The sequence below is a fragment of the Pelodiscus sinensis genome, chromosome 3 (assembly GCF_049634645.1).
Source record: "Pelodiscus sinensis isolate JC-2024 chromosome 3, ASM4963464v1, whole genome shotgun sequence".
In the NCBI taxonomy this organism is placed as follows: Eukaryota; Metazoa; Chordata; order Testudines; family Trionychidae; genus Pelodiscus; species Pelodiscus sinensis.
The window spans coordinates 33,976,163-33,994,539 of NC_134713.1; the positions used below are offsets into that span (position 1 = coordinate 33,976,163).

The 18,377-nt window shown below is 38.8% G+C and overlaps 1 protein-coding gene across 3 annotated transcripts in view; it reads right to left on the reverse strand.

The window, feature by feature from the left end:
* SNTG2 (syntrophin gamma 2) overlaps positions 1–18,377 on the reverse strand; it is a 463,781-nt gene that overhangs the window by 49,546 nt on the left and 395,858 nt on the right. For all 3 annotated transcript variants that reach the window (XM_075923561.1, XM_075923558.1, XM_075923560.1), the window contains exons 13-14: positions 15,775–15,846; positions 5,408–5,617 (exon numbers count right to left, since the gene is read on the reverse strand). In XM_075923561.1, coding sequence (XP_075779676.1) covers positions 5,408–5,617; positions 15,775–15,846 — 282 coding nt within the window. The remainder of the gene's footprint in view (positions 1–5,407; positions 5,618–15,774; positions 15,847–18,377) is intronic.

Here is an 18,377-nt window from a genome sequence, read left to right on the forward strand (position 1 = left end):
GGTGATTGTTTTGAGTTCATTGGATCCCACGCTGCCAGACACCTTCCTCTCTGCTAGCACTTGCACCTTTCAGAAATGGCCTTCTGACTGTCTAAGGGTGAATGATTCTGTGGCAGCCTTTTAAGCAGACATGAGCAACAGTCACTTATATTCCTACTGTCCTTAGCATGGGTACTATTGCCAAAAGAAAATACACACACAAGAAGGCATAAGCTTTCCTGAGATACCGCTCACCTCCTCAGATGTTTGAAGAAAAAAGAAACCAAAAGAAGAAAGAGATACAGAGATGAGGGTGTGACATCAGCACTAATTAAATCAGAGTGAATGTGGCTCATTTCCAACAGTGGTGAAAAGTTGAGAGTACCTGAAGGGGAAATTACCTATTGTAATGTGAGAACCCCTTCATGTTTCTAAACCTCTTTTCAGGGTGTCAAATTTGCACATGAATTCCAGCTCAGCAGTGTCTCGTTGCAGTCTTTGAAGTGTTTTTGCTTGAGAATGGCAACTTGTAAGTAGGAAACTGTGTATCCAGGGAGGTTAAATAGCACTCCCCCCCCCCCAGTTTCTGTATGTTGCTGATCTTAATGTCTGATTTGTATCCATTTATTCTTTTGCATAGAGACAGTATGGTCTGTTTGATGTACATGGCAGAGGGGTATTGTTGGCACATGATGGCATATATTACATTAGTGAATGTGCACATGAATGAGTCTTTGATTGTATAATTGATGTGATTAGGTTCTGTGATGGTGTCAGTAGGATAGATGTGTGGACAGAGTTGGGGTTTGTTCCAGAGATTGGTTCCTGGATTAGTGTTTCTGTTGTGAGATGTGAAGTTGGGGGTGAGTATTTGTCTCAGGTTGAGGGCTGTCTGTAAGCATGGACTGGCCTGCCTCCCAAGGTCTGTGAGACTAAGGGATCATCATCCATGATAAGTCGTAGATCCTTGATGTTGTGTAGGAAAGGTTTTAGCTGGGGGCTGCAGGTAATAGCTAGTGATGTTTTGTTGCCAAAAGGGTTTAAGCAGCATACATTATTATCTCTCACAATTTCCAAAGAATTTTACAAATATACCAGTTTACATCATGATTGCCTCCTCATCACATAATATTTCATGTGAAAAGAGAAGAGAAGTTTCCAGGTAACCTTTGTTATCAGCATTTTAAATGCTTTACAGTTCTGCTTTGAAAACAATATCCTAGAGCTTAATGGAATAAATTAACTCAGCTGGACTAAGTACACTAAGAAGAAATATGAGTGAAAGGTTTCAGTTAGGCTTTTACATGTCTTGAAAGGTAACACATAATAAATCAGAAAGTAATTTTTCACTAATTCCCATTTTGTCTTCCATGCCTTTATTCAAAACATTTTGATGAGAATACAATTGCAGCCACCCTCCTCCAAAATACGGATGTATTTATTGTAAAAACTAGGTTATAAAAATGGCACATTAATTCATAGTTTATAATACGATAACACTTTTGATTATTACTATAGAGTCTATGAATTGGAACCTGTGAGTGGGGTGATTAAGATTCTGAAAGGGGTATTTTTCCAAATGAGTCCATGAAAAAAAAACCCTCATTTTGCTTGTGGGCAATTAGAAACATGTGGCAGGTTGAGGTTTAGGAGAACTATGGAGGAATCAAAGCGGGTAAAAATTGGAAAAGAGTTTTCAAGAGACTTTAGAATCAGAGGTATAAAACTTCAGAGAACTGCAAAAAAAAAAAAGTTTATTAAGTTGGAAGGATAAGTTTGTGTACAGACTAATGCAAAGATGTGTCCCGTAGTTGCCAATCTGTTCACTGAAATATGAACAATGAATCATCATCATTCTATTAATTGTTGGCTAGCAGTTTATTGAATTCAAAGGAGAGATAGTTATGCATAAAGGGATAATTGTCTCTTCACTTACATAATACCTCCCAGATATTCCAGGACAAAAAATTTTGAGACTCAACAATAAGCATAGAAGAAACATATAATTAAAAAAATTGCTTCAAAGTCATTTGATTCTTCCTTGTTATTCTACAATTTAGTTATATACTGTCTGCTTTTCACACAATTAATAGGATAACTGGTGGGTCGGACATGAAGAATTTATGTGGGAAGAATCATTAACATCATTAGTGCAGGAACTAAAAGAGTATATGGGGTGCTACAGCAACACTGGGCTCCAAGCCTAGTGTACAAGGTCCTGGTTGCTTCCTCCTGCACTGTGGGCTCTGCTGCCAGCACTGCACCTGGGGACCCAGCTGCTGCCCTGTGCACCACGGGGCTTTGTAGCTGGCTCCAGGCCTGGTGTCCCAGTTTCCTGGTCTCCTGAGCAACCAGTGTGCCCATCTCAGAAAACAAAACATCTCTGAGTATGTTGTCATTGGTTTGCTTGCTGTTGTATCATGCAAGCCAGGTAGTAACAAACTTCAACAGGCCTTTACTTACCAAAGGTGAAACCTCTTTTACAAAGCTGCTGCTGCTCCCCTCTATAGCTCTCACTCAGGCCTGGCCCAACTCCTCGCCCCTCCTTCCTGTTTCCTGTGCTTCCAGATTCCCAACAGCCAGTGCTCCCAGTTCTAATAATTACAAGCAGCATCTAAAACACCACACTTGCTTGATTCAGCAAGTTCTTTTACAGGATGACATTCCTCTTTCAGAGTTCAGGAGCCAGGTCATTAGCCCCGCAAAGTCTCCTTTTCAAAGTGCCATTTCCCACAGCGTAGCATATTTTTGATCTGCTGGAGATATGAAGTGGTGTGTTTTCTAATAATGGAGCATACTCTTCTCTAGTATTACCACTAAAGAACCAGCACACGTTATGTTAGCCATGCTAATTTGTACCAGAGGCTGAATCAGTTTCCCAGTGGGTCTGGGACTTTGGAATGTGGGAGAAGGAAAGCCATCTCTGTCCTTCCTCCATCGTGTGTTCCAAGAGCTGATCCAGTGCACCTGGAGATAAAGCTCAAGCTAATCAGCTTTTTATTTGCTTACTGTACATAATGATAATACCCTATTAGCACAGTTTTAGAGATTATCTGAATTAAATCAATACTATGAAACTAATTCTGCTTTCAGACCAGCTGTGCAATCCCCAACACATCTTTATATCTGAGAAAAGATTTGGGCAGAGACAGATTTTGTCATCTACATAGTGCCTGCTCCTACTTTTGAGGCTTAAGATTCCCCATTTAACTCAGAGGCTTTGCTCAGAACATTTTACACTGGAATAACTCTTTTGATGTCAACAGAGTCATTCTCAATTCATACACACACATTTGTGTGTATTATGAGAGCAGAACAAGTGGACAAGTTGCACTCTTTTTAAATTAAAACATTATGCATAACAAGAGAATGAACTTACACTTTCTCAACAGAAATTTCAGAACCAGTTTTTTTTCCCAAAGAATTTCCACAGAATAGTGTATTGATTTTCTATTTATTACAATCAGGGTAACTTGATTATAATACTTTATTTGGAACATCTGTTCTCTGAGCTGTCACGACACATACCAGTCAGAGTGCATGCTCATAGATAAATCATTGTTTATGTGATTATTATACTAGCTTCTGTATTCACAAGATTATTAAAAATATAAAATAGATATCTAAGTTAGAAACAACAATCCCTGCCCTCTTATATGAATTCAAAAATTCAAATAAATATCTGGTTACAAAATAAATTTGAAAAAAATAGATCTACTGTAAATATACCAGTTAACTTGTAGGAGGACTCTCTCTCCATGGAGTTTCCCCTGGGTAAACTAAAGCAACAGTGTATCTAGATATAAAAATCTGAAGAAGTAAACAGGTGGCATCAGCAAGGAGCCTATCATATATATACTTAAATCTTATTTTAGAAAAATTAATAGCATTATTAGTGCCTTCCTGTAAGGCCCTGATTTTTTACCATAATTATTACTTAACATACTTCAGATCTCTGTAGCCCATGGAGGCATTGCACTCCCAGACCTACAAAATCACAATTATGCTTTTAGCTATGTTACAAGTATCAAACCATTTCCAATATGCTAACATCCTTATACCCACAATGGTAGAAAATGAATGGATAGTAATTCATTCTATTCCCCTTGCAGGTCTCCTCTTATTTTTTTTTGTCCGAGGGAGAAAAACATGATGCATATAGCAGTGGCTACGCAAAAGGTCTTAGCTAAGAGGTTTCAATTTCAACCTTGCAATTATGCAAAATCAACTACCCAAGGTAACCCAGATTTGCAAGTTAGGAACAAAGCTATAATTTGAAAAAACTGGCTGGAATGGCAGTGCTTACTACTAAGATACTTGCTAACCTATAAGCTTAGTCTGGGTGCCCTAAGATTGCCAGAGGACCCATAACTAATGAAAACATTTTAAATGCATCCCAAGTATCACATGCCCATGTTCATTGTGTATACATTGCTAATGAAAAGGAATCTCATTAATTTTATGTTCTTCATTAAAATATGGGAAGGAAACATCATAGCTTTTAAAAGAATTCAAATGGCAGAGCATGTTACATAATGTTAAAACATGCCTTTGTGGATATCAGCTATGTTTGATACAATAAAAGAATATATTGGGACACCAAAGAAGTTGTACAAGATAAAGGCTATATTTTCTGATGTTAGTTGGCACTGTAACAACAAGGAATCCTGATGCATATACTATGGTACTGTCAAATATTTAGGCAGCTGTGAAACAAGGTGGACTCATAAGTTAAAAAGACTGCCCAGCTTTCAGCAGATAAACCTCATCCAAAAATTATATGCTATATTCTTCTATAAACTGGGTATAACTGCCTCAAAATCTTTGTTTCTTGACTGCTGCAAAGGTCACTATTTTCATGATTTTCCAAAAATGGAATAGTAGGCTTATGCCTAAGAAAAGATCAATAGCATTATGATATGTCAGATTTAACAGTCAATGAAAGAATTACTATTGCTGTGGATACCAATTATGTGAATGAAGAAATTTGGACCCCATTTCTACATAAATTATGTTGAAATAGCTTAGAGAATGTCAGATTTCCATTTAATCTAACCTATTCTCCCCTCACCATTTGAATTCCTCTCCTTCCCTTCTCTGCCTGTTCATGTATATCTTCTCATTTTTTATTACTGTTATCCCCCACCCCAACTTTCTATATAAATGTAATATTGCTGCTTTGAGAAGTTGTGAAATTGCATACATCCATAATTCTACTGATGATCCAGTGAAGCATTCAGTATTTCCAAACACACAAAAGCAGTAAATCATGTACATTCATGTATTCTTCATTGTCTGTTTCTTTATGAACATCAATTTTATAAAAATCACAAAAACAGACACGGGATATAATTGTCTAAAAGGTTCTATTTGTTACACTTATTTTAGCAGTACAATGGCTGCTGTAATTAAGTAATTTATTACTTACCCCTGTTCTTTGAACTTCCAAGAAAATTGCTCTTTGAAATGATTTTTCCCATGCCACAAGCTCACTGCCCAGCTCTACGTTAAAAGAATGACTCTTGCCATGTCCAACCATGACACTGAAACAATATGGCCTCTGGTCTTCAAACGCATAGTCCTGATGAATACCTAAATATAAGTTTGCTTGTAGCCAGCAATCATCAGCAAGCCAGAGCTGAAAGACATGTTTTAGTTGGTGACATTTCAGTTAGTAATAAGCAAATGATTAAGGCATGTTCTTATGTCTTCAGCAAGTGACTTAGAATTGGAATTACTGCTCTCAGTTCTGTTACTAATTCACTGCCAATTTAAACTCTTTTGTGTCTCAGTTAACCTGCCTATAAAACTGGTATATTAATATTTACCTTCCTTCATACAATGTCATGAGAATCAGTTAATGTTTTTAAAGGCTACTACAGGTTGTACCTTCCTTAACCAGGACTCCCTGGCCTGGTAACATTCATGGTCCAGCATGGACCCACGGATGTTCCTGGACCACAGAGCCCAGGAAGAGGGAGGTCTGGCAGTAGGGCAGGAGTGCTGTAAGTGGCACCAGTGGCTTAGCTGGGAGCCCAGAGTGTGTGTGTGAGGGTGGACAGTATGGCAGGGAATTCTGGCTCCAGCAGAGCTCCCTGACTCCAGAGGTCGGGGAGCTCTAGCCTGGCTCTGGCCATGGGCCTCCAGCCATGGCCAGGGAGCTCTGACCCCAGTGACAGCCAGGGAGCTCTGGCCCCATCCCCGGCTGCAGAGCCCTGGCCATGTTCTGCCTCCAGTGGCTGGGGAACTCCAGCTCCAGTCCCAGCAGTAGCCAGGAATCTCGGGCCCAGTCTGTGAGGCTCCGTCCCCGTCTTTCCACCCTAGCCCCAGAGCTCCAAACCCAGCCACTGAGCCCTACAGCTGCTCAGAGGGCTGAAGCAGCATTGAGGGCAGGCTGGAGCTCTAGGCACGGCCACGAGGGGAGGGACCTTCCCTGATCTGGCAAATCCCCTTGTTTGGGACCAATCATGTCCTAAAGGTGCCTGGCCAGCGAGGTCCAACCTGTACTCTCAGATCTTTTCATTCACTGACTCTTAACAGATGAGGCCACGTCTATTTCTGTAATTTAATCTAATCAAGGCATGTCTACAATTTGCTAAATACTAATATAAGCAATGCAAAGTCAGCTATTAAAAATAGCAAACTGTTATATTTAAATTAAAGGGAATCAAGATTTCCATGTGAAGTTGGCGTGAGGAAGAAAAGATGGTGTCTGGGAGAGAGACCTAAGACTTCCTGAAGTGTTTTAAATAAAAGCTCCATCAGAGAGCTGGTGACTACAACTTCATTTCTCAAAGAGAGCTTCAGAAGCCTAGATAGTGAATCTAAACTCTGGGACTCCAAGCTGGAGTCTATTACTATTACTATTATCAGTAATGGTGGGAATATTTTTTCATATGCTCATAGGCATCTACTTAGAAAGGAACAGTATGTATACTTGTGTTTACTTTACATATATGCATATGAATTCATGCTTTTTTAACAATATGAACAAACCTTTCAGGTGAATACATTTTTAATATTTAAGTCATGCCTTTTAGGTTTAACAGTCTGTCCCCCCTAGTGGTGTCCAGATAATCCTGAGATTGCTGAATCTGCTTCAGCCAAAGCCAATACAATGAGCCTTCTGGCTCAGACAGTGAAAACATGCATTAAAACTCAGACATCTCTGGTTTGATTCCTGTTGCTGACAAACTATCTGGGGTGTCAATGGGACACATGCTGGCCCATGTGGGGAACTGAAATTCCCTCTGAAGCTCAGAATGAACAGTGCTTGCAAGGGAAAGAATAATATGTAAGGCATGCCTGCATGGTATGGCACTCAGTCCCACCCTAGTATTGGTCAACTAGTGATTTAGGAGCTTGTAAAGTGAGGAGCTCTTTTAGATGTTTGTTTATCAAGCACCAAAACACTTGTTGCCAAGGGTTTCAGCACCGCAGTTCAAAAAATCTTTCAAATATATGAACTCACCTGATGGACTAAATCAGATAATGGCAACTTTTGGTTGAAGCGCCTAACTGAAATATTTTATTTATGAGCTTACTTCGCATATTCTGAATACCATTTTTAAAGCAGGATTCCTTTGAGCTAATAATCAGATTTGAAAATAATCTCTTGATATTCATCCTTTAAAGTTAGTAGAGTTTTAACATGGATAAATGTAAGCTAATTATTTATTTTGTCACATCAATCAATGTGATTTATCTGTTACAGAAACTTTGTATGCATACAATTTTTAAAAGTTTTAAAAGTAAAACCAATTTAAAAAAAAAAGCCTCATGGAACAACAAAAAATCTCTGCAATTGAAAGTACTTTTGGGAACTTAAATGAACTCTATCTTACTTAAATTATGCCTTGCAGACACTGTACCCTGATGTGAAAAATAGAAATACTTAAAACAGAAAATCAAATGAGTTTCTTTCATTTTGCAATCTAAGTCCAATCATGTAGTACTCAAAGGTGATATACAGTGGAATTTGCTTATAATGAACTCAGCTATACTGATACCTATGTTTACAGTGAAACAAGGACAAATTCCTGAGTTACTTAAATGCATTTCAGCTGACTTACATTCATTTTATAGTGACACTTCACTACTTATTATATAAGATCTCTTTCCTTTATAATTGGGTTTCACTCTGCTATGCCCATGGGAATGCAGCAATTTATCATGGGCTAATGCTAGGAATGACAGTAGGGTATTGCAAAGGTCCTCCAGAGCAGCAAGTGCTGTTCTGAAACTGGACAGCATGAAGTAATACCCCACCATCAATCCAGTGTCTCCTTACAGTGAAGATTTTAGTGAACAAAAATACTTCATTACAAGAAATTTCCACTTAGATCAGTTGGTTATTGTTTGATAAACATACAGTGAAAAACAAAGCTAGATTAAAAGGCTACTATTAATGCCCATCTTCAATGATTTTAAATACATAAGGACTTTCAGTAAGTAAATCCCCAAATGGCAGTTTTTAAAATTTTATTTACCAGTTTGAGATCATATTAATGTTATCGATTTCTTGATTTTTGTAATTTCCATTTGATGACATGGGGCATAGAAGATGGGAAAAGTAGACAGGTATTTGCAAACAAGATATAATTTTTTTCCTCCTCCCTTCAAGACTGTAGGTTAGTGTGTGATAGAAGATAAAAGTTCCAGCCAGTTTTTGGGGGGGGAGTAGTCAACCCTTAAAAAATAATAACCATATCCCATTTGACATCTCTCATCGCATAGAAAGTCAATTTTATAAATATTTCAGAGATTTTTAATTGTAAGACTTGCATAAATTAACTCTGTGCCAGCTTCTCCTGTCAACCCCAGGAATAGTGGATATTGTAGAGGATGTATCAGAGGCAAGGGAAGGCAGAACTAGAGTCCACTCTGCTCCAGGGATTCTGAGAGCAGAACAATCCATGGGATCCATTCTAGCTATAGAAACAGAATCCTAAAGCTGCTGTAACTGACATCCAGCTGCTCCTTAGGACTGGAAATTTGGTGGTGAGAGTGAAAAGTAGAAAAGAAATATGCCCATGTCTTCTCCTGTGCCTGAGGATTTGGACCCCAGATTTATCTCTGCAAAGTCATGAGTTATGGACTGTCATAAGAATGGCCACTCTGGGTATGGCCGAAGGTCCATCTAGTCCATTATCCTGACTTCTGACATGGCCAATGCCAGATGCCCCAGAGGGAGTGAACAGAACAGGTAAACCTCAAGTGATTCCTCTCCTCTCATCCATTTCCAGCCCCTGACAGAGACACACCATTCCTACTCATTCTGGCTAATAAATATTGATGGACCAAATTTCCATGAATTTATCTAGTTTTTTTAAACTCTGTTAAAGTCCTAGTCTTCAAAACATCCTATGGCAAGAAGTTCCATAGGTTGACTATGTGCTGCATGAAGAAAAACTTCCTTTTGTTCATTTTAAACCTGCGACCCATTAATTTCATTTGGTGACCCTTAGTTCTTATGTTATTGGAACAACTAAATAACTTTTCCTTATTTTCTCCATACCTGTCATGATTTTATAGACCTCTATCATATTTCCTCCTAGTCTCCTCTTTGCTAAAAAGTCCAATTTTTAAAAATCTCTGTACATATGGCACTCATTCCAAAACACAAATCATCTTTTTTGAACCTTTTCCAATGCTAATTGGAATGAGTTCACCATATATGTACTCAGTATTCAAGATGTGGGCGTACTATGGATTTATAACACGGTAATCATGTATTCTCTGTCTTATTGTCTATCCCTTTTTAATGGTTCCTAACATTCTGTTTATTTGACTGACACTGCACAGTGAGTGGCTGTTTTCAGAGAACTATGCACAATGACTCCAAGATCTCTCTCTTGAGTAGTTATAGCTAAATTAATTCCCATCATTTTGCATGCATAGTTGGGATTACTTTTTCTAATGTGCATTACTTTCCATTTATGAACATTAATATTCATTTGCCATTTTATTGTCCCAATCACCTAGTTTTCTGAGATCTTTTTGAAGTCATTTCAAGTCTGCTTTGGTCTTAACCATCTTGAGCAGTCTAGTATCATCTGCAAATTTTGCCACCTCACTGTTTATCCTTTCCTCTAGATCACTTATAAATAATTAGAATATGACTGGTCCCAGGACAGACCCTTGGGGGACACCACTAGTTACCGCTCTGTAATCTGTAAAGTGACCATTTATTCCTACCCTTTGTTTCCTGTCTTTTAACCAGTTATCAATCCATGAAAGAATCTTCCTTCTTATCCCATGACAACTTATTTTACTTAAGAGCCTTTGGTGAGGGACCTTTTCAAAGGCTTTCTGGAAACCTAAGTACACTGTATCCTCTGGATGCCCCTTGTCCACATGCTTGTTGAGCCCCCTCAAAGAACTCTAGTAGATTAGTAAGGCATGATTTCCCTTTCTAGAATCCATGTTAACTTTTACCCAACAAAGTTTGTTAATCTATTTGTCTGACATCTCTATTCTTAACTATAGTTTCAACTAATTTGCCCTATAGTGATGTTAGACTTACTGACCTTTAATTGCCAGGATAACATATAGATTCCTTTTGTAAATATTGGCATCACATTAATTATCTTCTAATAATTAGTTATAGAAGTTGATGTAAAGGATAGGTTACAAACCACAGTTAATAGTTCTGCAATTTCACATTTGAGTTATTTCAGAACTCTTGGGCGAATGCCATCTCAGTGGTCTCAGTGGCTTTTTACTGTTAAGTTTATCAATGTGTTCCAAAACCTCTTCCAATGACACCTCAATGTGAGACAATTCCTCAGATTTGTCACCTAAAAAGAATGGCTCAGGTTTGGGAATCACCCTAACATGCTCAGCGAAGAAGACCAAAGCAAATAATTCATTTAGTTTCTTTGCAGTGATCTTATCATCTTTGAGTGTTCCTTTAGCATCTCAGTTGTCCAGTGGCCCCACTGTTTGTTTTGCAGGCTTACTGCTTCTGATGTATTTAAAAAACATGTTGCTATTACTCCTTCTTGGCTTTCCTTATTAGAGTTCTACATTTAATTTGATAGAGTTTATGCTCCTTTCTATTTTCCTCACTAGGATTTGACTTTCACTTTTTAAATTATGCCTTTTTATCCCTCACTGCCACAATGGCACTTTTTTGGTTCTCTTACTGTGTTTTGTAATATGGGGTATACATTTAAAATGAGCTTGTGTTAGGAAAAGTCTCCATGCAGTTTGCAGGGATTTCGGTTTTGGCACTGTACCTTTTAATTTCTGTTGAACTAACCTCCTCATTTTTGTGTAGTTCCCCTTTCTCAAATTAAATGCCACAGTGTTGGGCTGCTGACATGTTTTTCCACCTTGGGGTTGTTAAATTTTATTACATTATGGTCACTATTTCCAAGTGGTCCAATTATATTTACCTCTTGGACCAAGTCAGCCTTCTAACTGTTGTAAAACTGAATATTGTCTGTCCTGGGTTTTAGGCCAGAGACAGTTTTATTTTATTTTAGCGGGGTGCGGGGGTGTAGGGGGAGTGTGAATTAATTGTACATTTAATTGGGCAGAAGGAAACATTTAGTCTAGAAAACAGAAGGCTATGGTGGGACTTGATAATAGTCTTCAAATATGTTTAAGGGCTGTTATAATGAGGACAGTGATCAACTTGTTTTCTCATACATTGAGGATAAGACAAGAAGCAATCAGCTTAGTGTACAGTCATGTAGCTTTAGGTTGGCTATTAGGAAAAAAACCTAACTATAAGGGTATTTAAGCACTTCAAGTTTACCTACAGGATCGTGGTATCTTCATCAATGGAGGTTTTTACCATATTAGAAAAAACACGTGTTAGGGATGGTCTAGGGTTACTAAATCCTGCCTCAATATAAGAGGGAGAACTGGATGACCCCATTAGGGCCCTTCCATCCCTACATTTCTATTTTTCAGGGTGGGCTGAAATTTAATCCATGTCTATTTGATGCTGATGCTCAGTGGTATGATTTTCAGCAATAGGAAAAGCACAGGCAAGAGAAATGTGTGGATTAAATAAAACACATTTAATTTAATCACATTGTTAGCACCACTGTATAAGTGATATGAGTGTGTGTACATAAATGTATGTAATCCATGCACATTACACATATGTATGCTAAAATATACACGGAAACATACTCTACAAAGGCACCTTCAGCTTCTGGGTTTTGATAGAAGATTTAAAGTTAGGCAAGCAGCCAATAAAGTTGTCTGAGAATGGTCTTTAAAAACTATACATTTATTCTTTACTTACAGCAACAGCGCAACTCTGCTAGTTACAAACAGCTTCTGAAATCTTTGAAAAATATCTGTCTTAACTAGTAGTTTCTGTAGTGAAGGCTGGACCTTAATGCCTGTAATGGAGAAACTTTAACCTCCTCCAGAAATTAAAGTTTTTTCCATTTTAATTGGTCTGCTCTCAATTTCCATCATTATCATTTATACCAAAGTGTCAACAGAAAAGAGGTTAAAGTGTTGCTGTTGAGCTTTTTCATTTTAGCTAATGTATTCACCAAGACTGACAATTAAACATTCATTTATTAAAATGTCAAGAACATTAAGAGTCTGACTTAGTTTATTTCTCACTGTTTTTCCTTAATGAAAAAGCAACCACAGTATTTGCTGTAAGAATGGATTGTCCTTTAAATTAACCTTGCCAGAACAGTAAAGGAAGGCTTGAATATCAAATCAGCAATATTCTGATGAGAAAGAAAACACAGCATCCGTAATATCAACATCAGAAGTGTCCAACCGTTTTAGCCTGAGGACTGAACATAGTATTTTTTTTAAAGGAGACAATCAACACTGTGAGGTAGACTCTCTGCCATATTCTGCAAATGTTGTGCTCTTCAGATGGTGAAAAGGCAGCAAAAGCTACCACCCTGGTGGCAGTGTTGCACTATGGTGACAGACATGCCCCTAATGGCTGAGCTCCTGCAGGCTCTGCTCAGCCCAACCTTGCTCACTACTTGGAGTGACAGTGACAGGAAACTTCTCCTCCCTTCCTACAGCAGTTAGAGCAGCAACATGGTACACTCTGTCCTATCAAGAGTGAGCAGCAGGTCTTCTTTGCCTGTTCAGCAGAAAAGGTTGACAATAAGAGGGTTCTCCCTTACCTACCCTCTAACTGCTGGGGTATCTGCTTGGGTACAAGGGCTGGGACTACAGCACTCTTTGCCTTTGGCCACACACAGGCTGCGCCTAGACTGGCATGATTTTGCGGAAATACTTTTAATGGAAATGTTTTTCCGTTAAAAGTATTTCTGCAAAAGCGCGTCTAGATTGGCACGGATGCTTTTGCACAAAAGCATCCATGGCCAATCTAAACGCGATTTTGAGCAAGAAAGCCCCAATCGCCATTTTAGCCATCGGGGCTTTTTTGCGCAAAACAGTTCTTCCCTGTCTACACTGGCCCTCTTGCACAAGTATTCTTGCGCAAGATGGCTTTTTCCCAAGCGGGAGGGTGAAAGTATTTGTTCAAGAAGCACTGATTTTGTACATTACAAAGTCAGTGCTCTTGAGCAAATTCAAATGGCCAGTGTAGACAGCTGGCAAGTTTTTGTGCAAAAGCGGCCACTTTTGTGCAAAATCTTGCCAGTCTAGACGCACCCCCAGAGTATTCAGTTGAAGTGGCATCAGCAGAGGTCCTCAAAGCATCGGGGCTTGGAACTGACATGTCACTGTGAATCATGGAACATTCATGCCTCAAAGCTATTATTGCAGGCTTTCTCTTGACTCAGTTTACACTGCTATTGGTTACATCTGAAGCACATTTTCAATATTTTTCTTCATCCATGAGGGCTAGAAACTTACTTTAAAAAATGAAAATTGAAATTTTATGTAACCACCTGACTCCAGGAAGTGAGGCCCTAGGAATAGTCCCCAGGCTTTAATCCATTCCCGAGTGTGTGGCAGTCCCCAGTGGGCACAGAACCAGTGTTGCTTGCTGCTATATCTCTGACCAAAGACTCTAGTGCAGAGGACATGGCAGTGGTGACAAGTGGCATCCTGGGCAGGGAACGTAAGTAGGACGATTATAATGCACTTTGGTAAATAAAACTTGCTGGCACAGGTTAGACAAATTCTCCATGCTGCTCTAAACTATGTGGGATAGATAAAATTGTTGTTGGACCTCTGATTATCTTAATTTTATCTCCTAGTTTGCCCTAGGTGACTGTATAGGAAGGGAGCAGCTAGCCACTCTTCTGCACTAGTTAGAGTTACTTAGGATACTAATCTCATTCCCCCATCCAGGACATTTGCGCCAATAGGTAAGCAGACAATGAAAAAGCATCATGATGAGGGAAATGAGGAGCAGCTGCTCAGAGCACATGCAGCTCACATAAGAGCTGCTCCATGTGCTCCTGGAAAAATGACACCCCTGTCTACTTCTCTATCTTGTCTAACTCAGAAACATCTATTTAAATACTGCAGGACACAGCTCAAGGAACACATATGCAACATGTAAACAGATATAAATTGTCTTCTAACACAGTCAACTTGCTGGGTCACATTTTGGACACCAGTGATCTCTATTTGGAGAGGTGGAAATAACATCTCTCTGTCTAAGCAGCCATTCATAATGAGTCCAACACCTTATTTAACAGAGGCTATGTCTACATCATGGGGCTTTATCAGAAAAAGGTATGCAAATTGCGCTCCGCAATTTGCATACCTTTTTCCAATAGATTTCGGAAGAAGCTTTTCCAAAATTTGGTATGTCTTCACTGGGCCAAATTTTGGAAAAACCTCCTCTTTCGGAGGAAGAAAGCACTTTCAAAAGAGCGCATCTGCTCTTCTGAAAGAAAAAAAAAAGGCGGAAGAGCCGATGTATTCCCTGGATGCGGAGGAGAGTTTTAAAATGGAAAGTATTTTAAAAGTCAGTTATTGTTTTACAAAAATGCAGCAATCCAGAGTATTTTGTATGGCTCAAAACTAAATAAATAATATTAGAAAAAAAGTTACATAATGCAGTCATTGTAAAGTTAAGACAAACAACATTTTGAATTTTAATAGATGTATATTTCTTTTAATCTATAGCTTCACTAACCTGTAGTAATGAACTGAATTTTAAATTAATCATTTCACAAATCACACCCATCATATAATCACATTAAATTACATATAAAATATTCTCAACAAAATTTTAACATCATTGTTTTAATTACAGGTACATTTACAAAAATAAATTGACCATCACTGTAAAATTATAGGTTGAACCTCTCTCGTCCAGCACTGTCTGGTCTGACAACATCTATGGTCTGGCATGATTTTAGTTAGCTGGATATTCACTTATCATGAATGTGGTGGTCCCATAAATTTTGTTTACAGCCATCAGTATTGGCTCTCAGCACTCTGTGCTCTTATTTAGCTGTAATTTAGCTCTTCTAAGAGCCTGGTAAGATGTGGAAGTGTTGGTAATACTGCTAGACCATACTGACTTCCCATGGTTCAGCAAATTCTCTGGTTCAGCACCAGTCATGTCCCAAGGGTGCCAGACTAGAGAGGTTCAACCTGTATAAGATATAGGCAGGCCTCATTAATAAATACAGAATATTTCTTCGTACTGGAAATATTATAGAAATGTGCTCATTAGGGACATCATCCAACTTCCAGGTTATCTAGTATTTATTCAGGCAATACTTACTGGTTATGAGCTGATTTTACAGGAATAGATTATCTATTTGTGGGCTGGTTTGTGCTAAACCAGATTAAGCTGAGGGCATTATTAATGTTGTTAAATGTTAGGAACCTATAGGCTACCTTGGTTATATGTTGTAGACCTACCTTGTGAACTTTAAATAGAACCTCACAGAGGTGATAGATTTTTTCAGCTCGTATCCAGTCTAGTGTGCTTACCTGTAATACCAAAAAAACAAAAAAAGGATCCATTAAGAGGACTTTTTTTTTCTTTAATGGCAAGGATTTAAAGCATTTAAGCACATTTCACTAAAGATTATTCTGCTGGATGGTTTAATCAAATGCCAAGCAATTTCAATTAATAGTATTAACCTAATATCTGATATAAAAAAAAGAGCTCCAATGGTCTCCTGTATTCATTAATACAGCATCCACTGTATTCTTACAACTAAAATATGTTAATTGTAATGATCTGTTGTATTCTTACTTAAGCAGTAAGGAATCGTCCTAGCAATTTCTTTGGTAAGGTAAATCACTACTATTTATTTTATAACACGCTAAGACAAAGAACAGTCTCAGAGCCTGATTAATCAAGGCACGGGTCTACTATAGGCAAATCTCATTGAAATCAGTGGAACTACTCAAGTTCGTACGCACAGGCCTGTACGTAAGTAAGTTACTACATTTTATGTTAGAAACTGAATGGAATGACTATATTTTAATCTCTCTCTTTCTCTCTCTTTATATATATATATCTATTAGAGTGTATCTGTCTGTAAGTCTGTTTGTTCAAGAACTCCCCCTAAACAGTAAGAGCTAGGGCAACCAAATTTAGTATGCAGCTTCCTCTTCTCCTACCTTAAAGCAAGGTCAGGATTTGATTGTTCCAAGACAACCAGAAGCCCAGAGAAAGGGACTGTTTTCAATAACATGCAAAGGGAGGGACTGCTATTTAGAGACATTTGATAGAGATTGACCACTGGGGGACAGTGAGCCAACAGGGGAGAGCTATTCTACAGAGTGTCCTCTGGGGCAGCCATACCCCCAAGGGAGTAGCCAGCAGGGCTGGGGCTCCACCATCTTGCCTGACAACACATAGGATATGTAAATCCTTTCCCTCACTCCCAGCCCTTGGCTGCAGCATCGCGGGGAGGGAGGATGAAGAAAAAAGACTTCTGGTGGCCAGGAGGGGGGCATGGTGAATCAAATACTGCAACGTCCTTCCTCTATCCTTATATATAAGGAAATCCCATTATCTTTGATGGAGTTTGGGGTTGAATAAAGAGCAACTATGAAAAATTAGATCTAGGAAAATCCTTAGTTCTTATCACTGGTAAGAGGAAAATAATAAGTAGGAGATCTAATTATGTCTTTAGTGACCTCCCCACCGGCAAGTTGCATTTCCCCACATCTTTTGCTTTGATTCTTAAGATAAATAGTTATGAAGAAGCATATCATAAAACAAAAAGTTTTTAATGCAACACTAGGGGGAACTGAATTTAAAATATTGTATTACAGCCCAAACCTAATGCAAATCCAACCCCCCTTTGAAGTCTGTGGAAAGACCTTTGGATCGGATTCTGGAAATCTACCAAGAAAAATATTAACAAATTGGAGTGCATTCCGAAAAAGATAAACCAAAATGATTACTCTGAACTTAGCAGCATCTCACTTTGTGGCAGTAACTTTAATGAAGAACAAGTTGAACAAGGCAGGACAAATCACCTAAGGCTGAACTGACAAGATGACACATTCTTTGTCAAAATGACTGGCCTACAGCTCTGAGAAGTATGTGATTTAGCTCATGCTACACCAGATGAGTTATAAGAATGGACCTGTTCACAGAGTTTGTTTTCTAGATCTTTGGAAGTTCTCAGCATAGCACCTGGTCTCTTATAGAAGTCCTAAAGTTTGCAGGAGGAAAATAATTCTCTACACTCCAAAACAAAGGAAAAAGCAAACAGAATAACCCTGCAGCCCACAAGCCAGTCCATGCTCACGTGTGTGTTTTTAAGATGACAAAAATTGAATAGTTTCTCTCAACAGGGATAGGAATTCCTATCCTTTTGTGCATCTGAAAGGCCCAGACTGAGAGTTATAATGAATATCAAAGCAAAGCAAAGATCCTGTGTCCTATCCAGAATACCCAGGTGACAGAGATTTCTAGGTAAACAACTCCTGCTCTGTGATGTTGGGAACTCTATTCTCCAGGTGTTTCCCCCTAAGTGCAACAGGGGTTCTGGAACAATGTTTATAGTGGGGATACTGAGAGTCATTGAACTGCAATCCTGTATATGATAGAAAGCCACTTTAAGTCAAGAGGTGCAGCAGCACCCCCAGCACCAGTATGTATGAGCGCAAACCCTGTGGGACTTAGATTTTTTTTTTAGGATCTGTCTCTCTTCAAATACAACAGGCCTTATACATGCACCGAGATGGGTTAACAGTGCCCAGGGGAGCTCTTTAACCCCCACTGCTTGACTGGGGTGGGAACCTGTTCCACCACAGGTCATGATAATGGGACAGTAGATGAGACACAGAAAGTGCCTGACCAAGACTTAAAATAGGTTGTGGACATTTTTGAAGGTCCTGGGAGACACTAACCACGTAGTAATGCTGGAGAAACTGGGGAGAGGAGGAAGAAATGGTCACACATGCTCAACTTAAACCTTTTACAGTACTGATGACAGAGAAATGTAACTGATGCTCTAGCTTCTTCACTGAATACTGATGTCCTTTAGTCTGCCAAG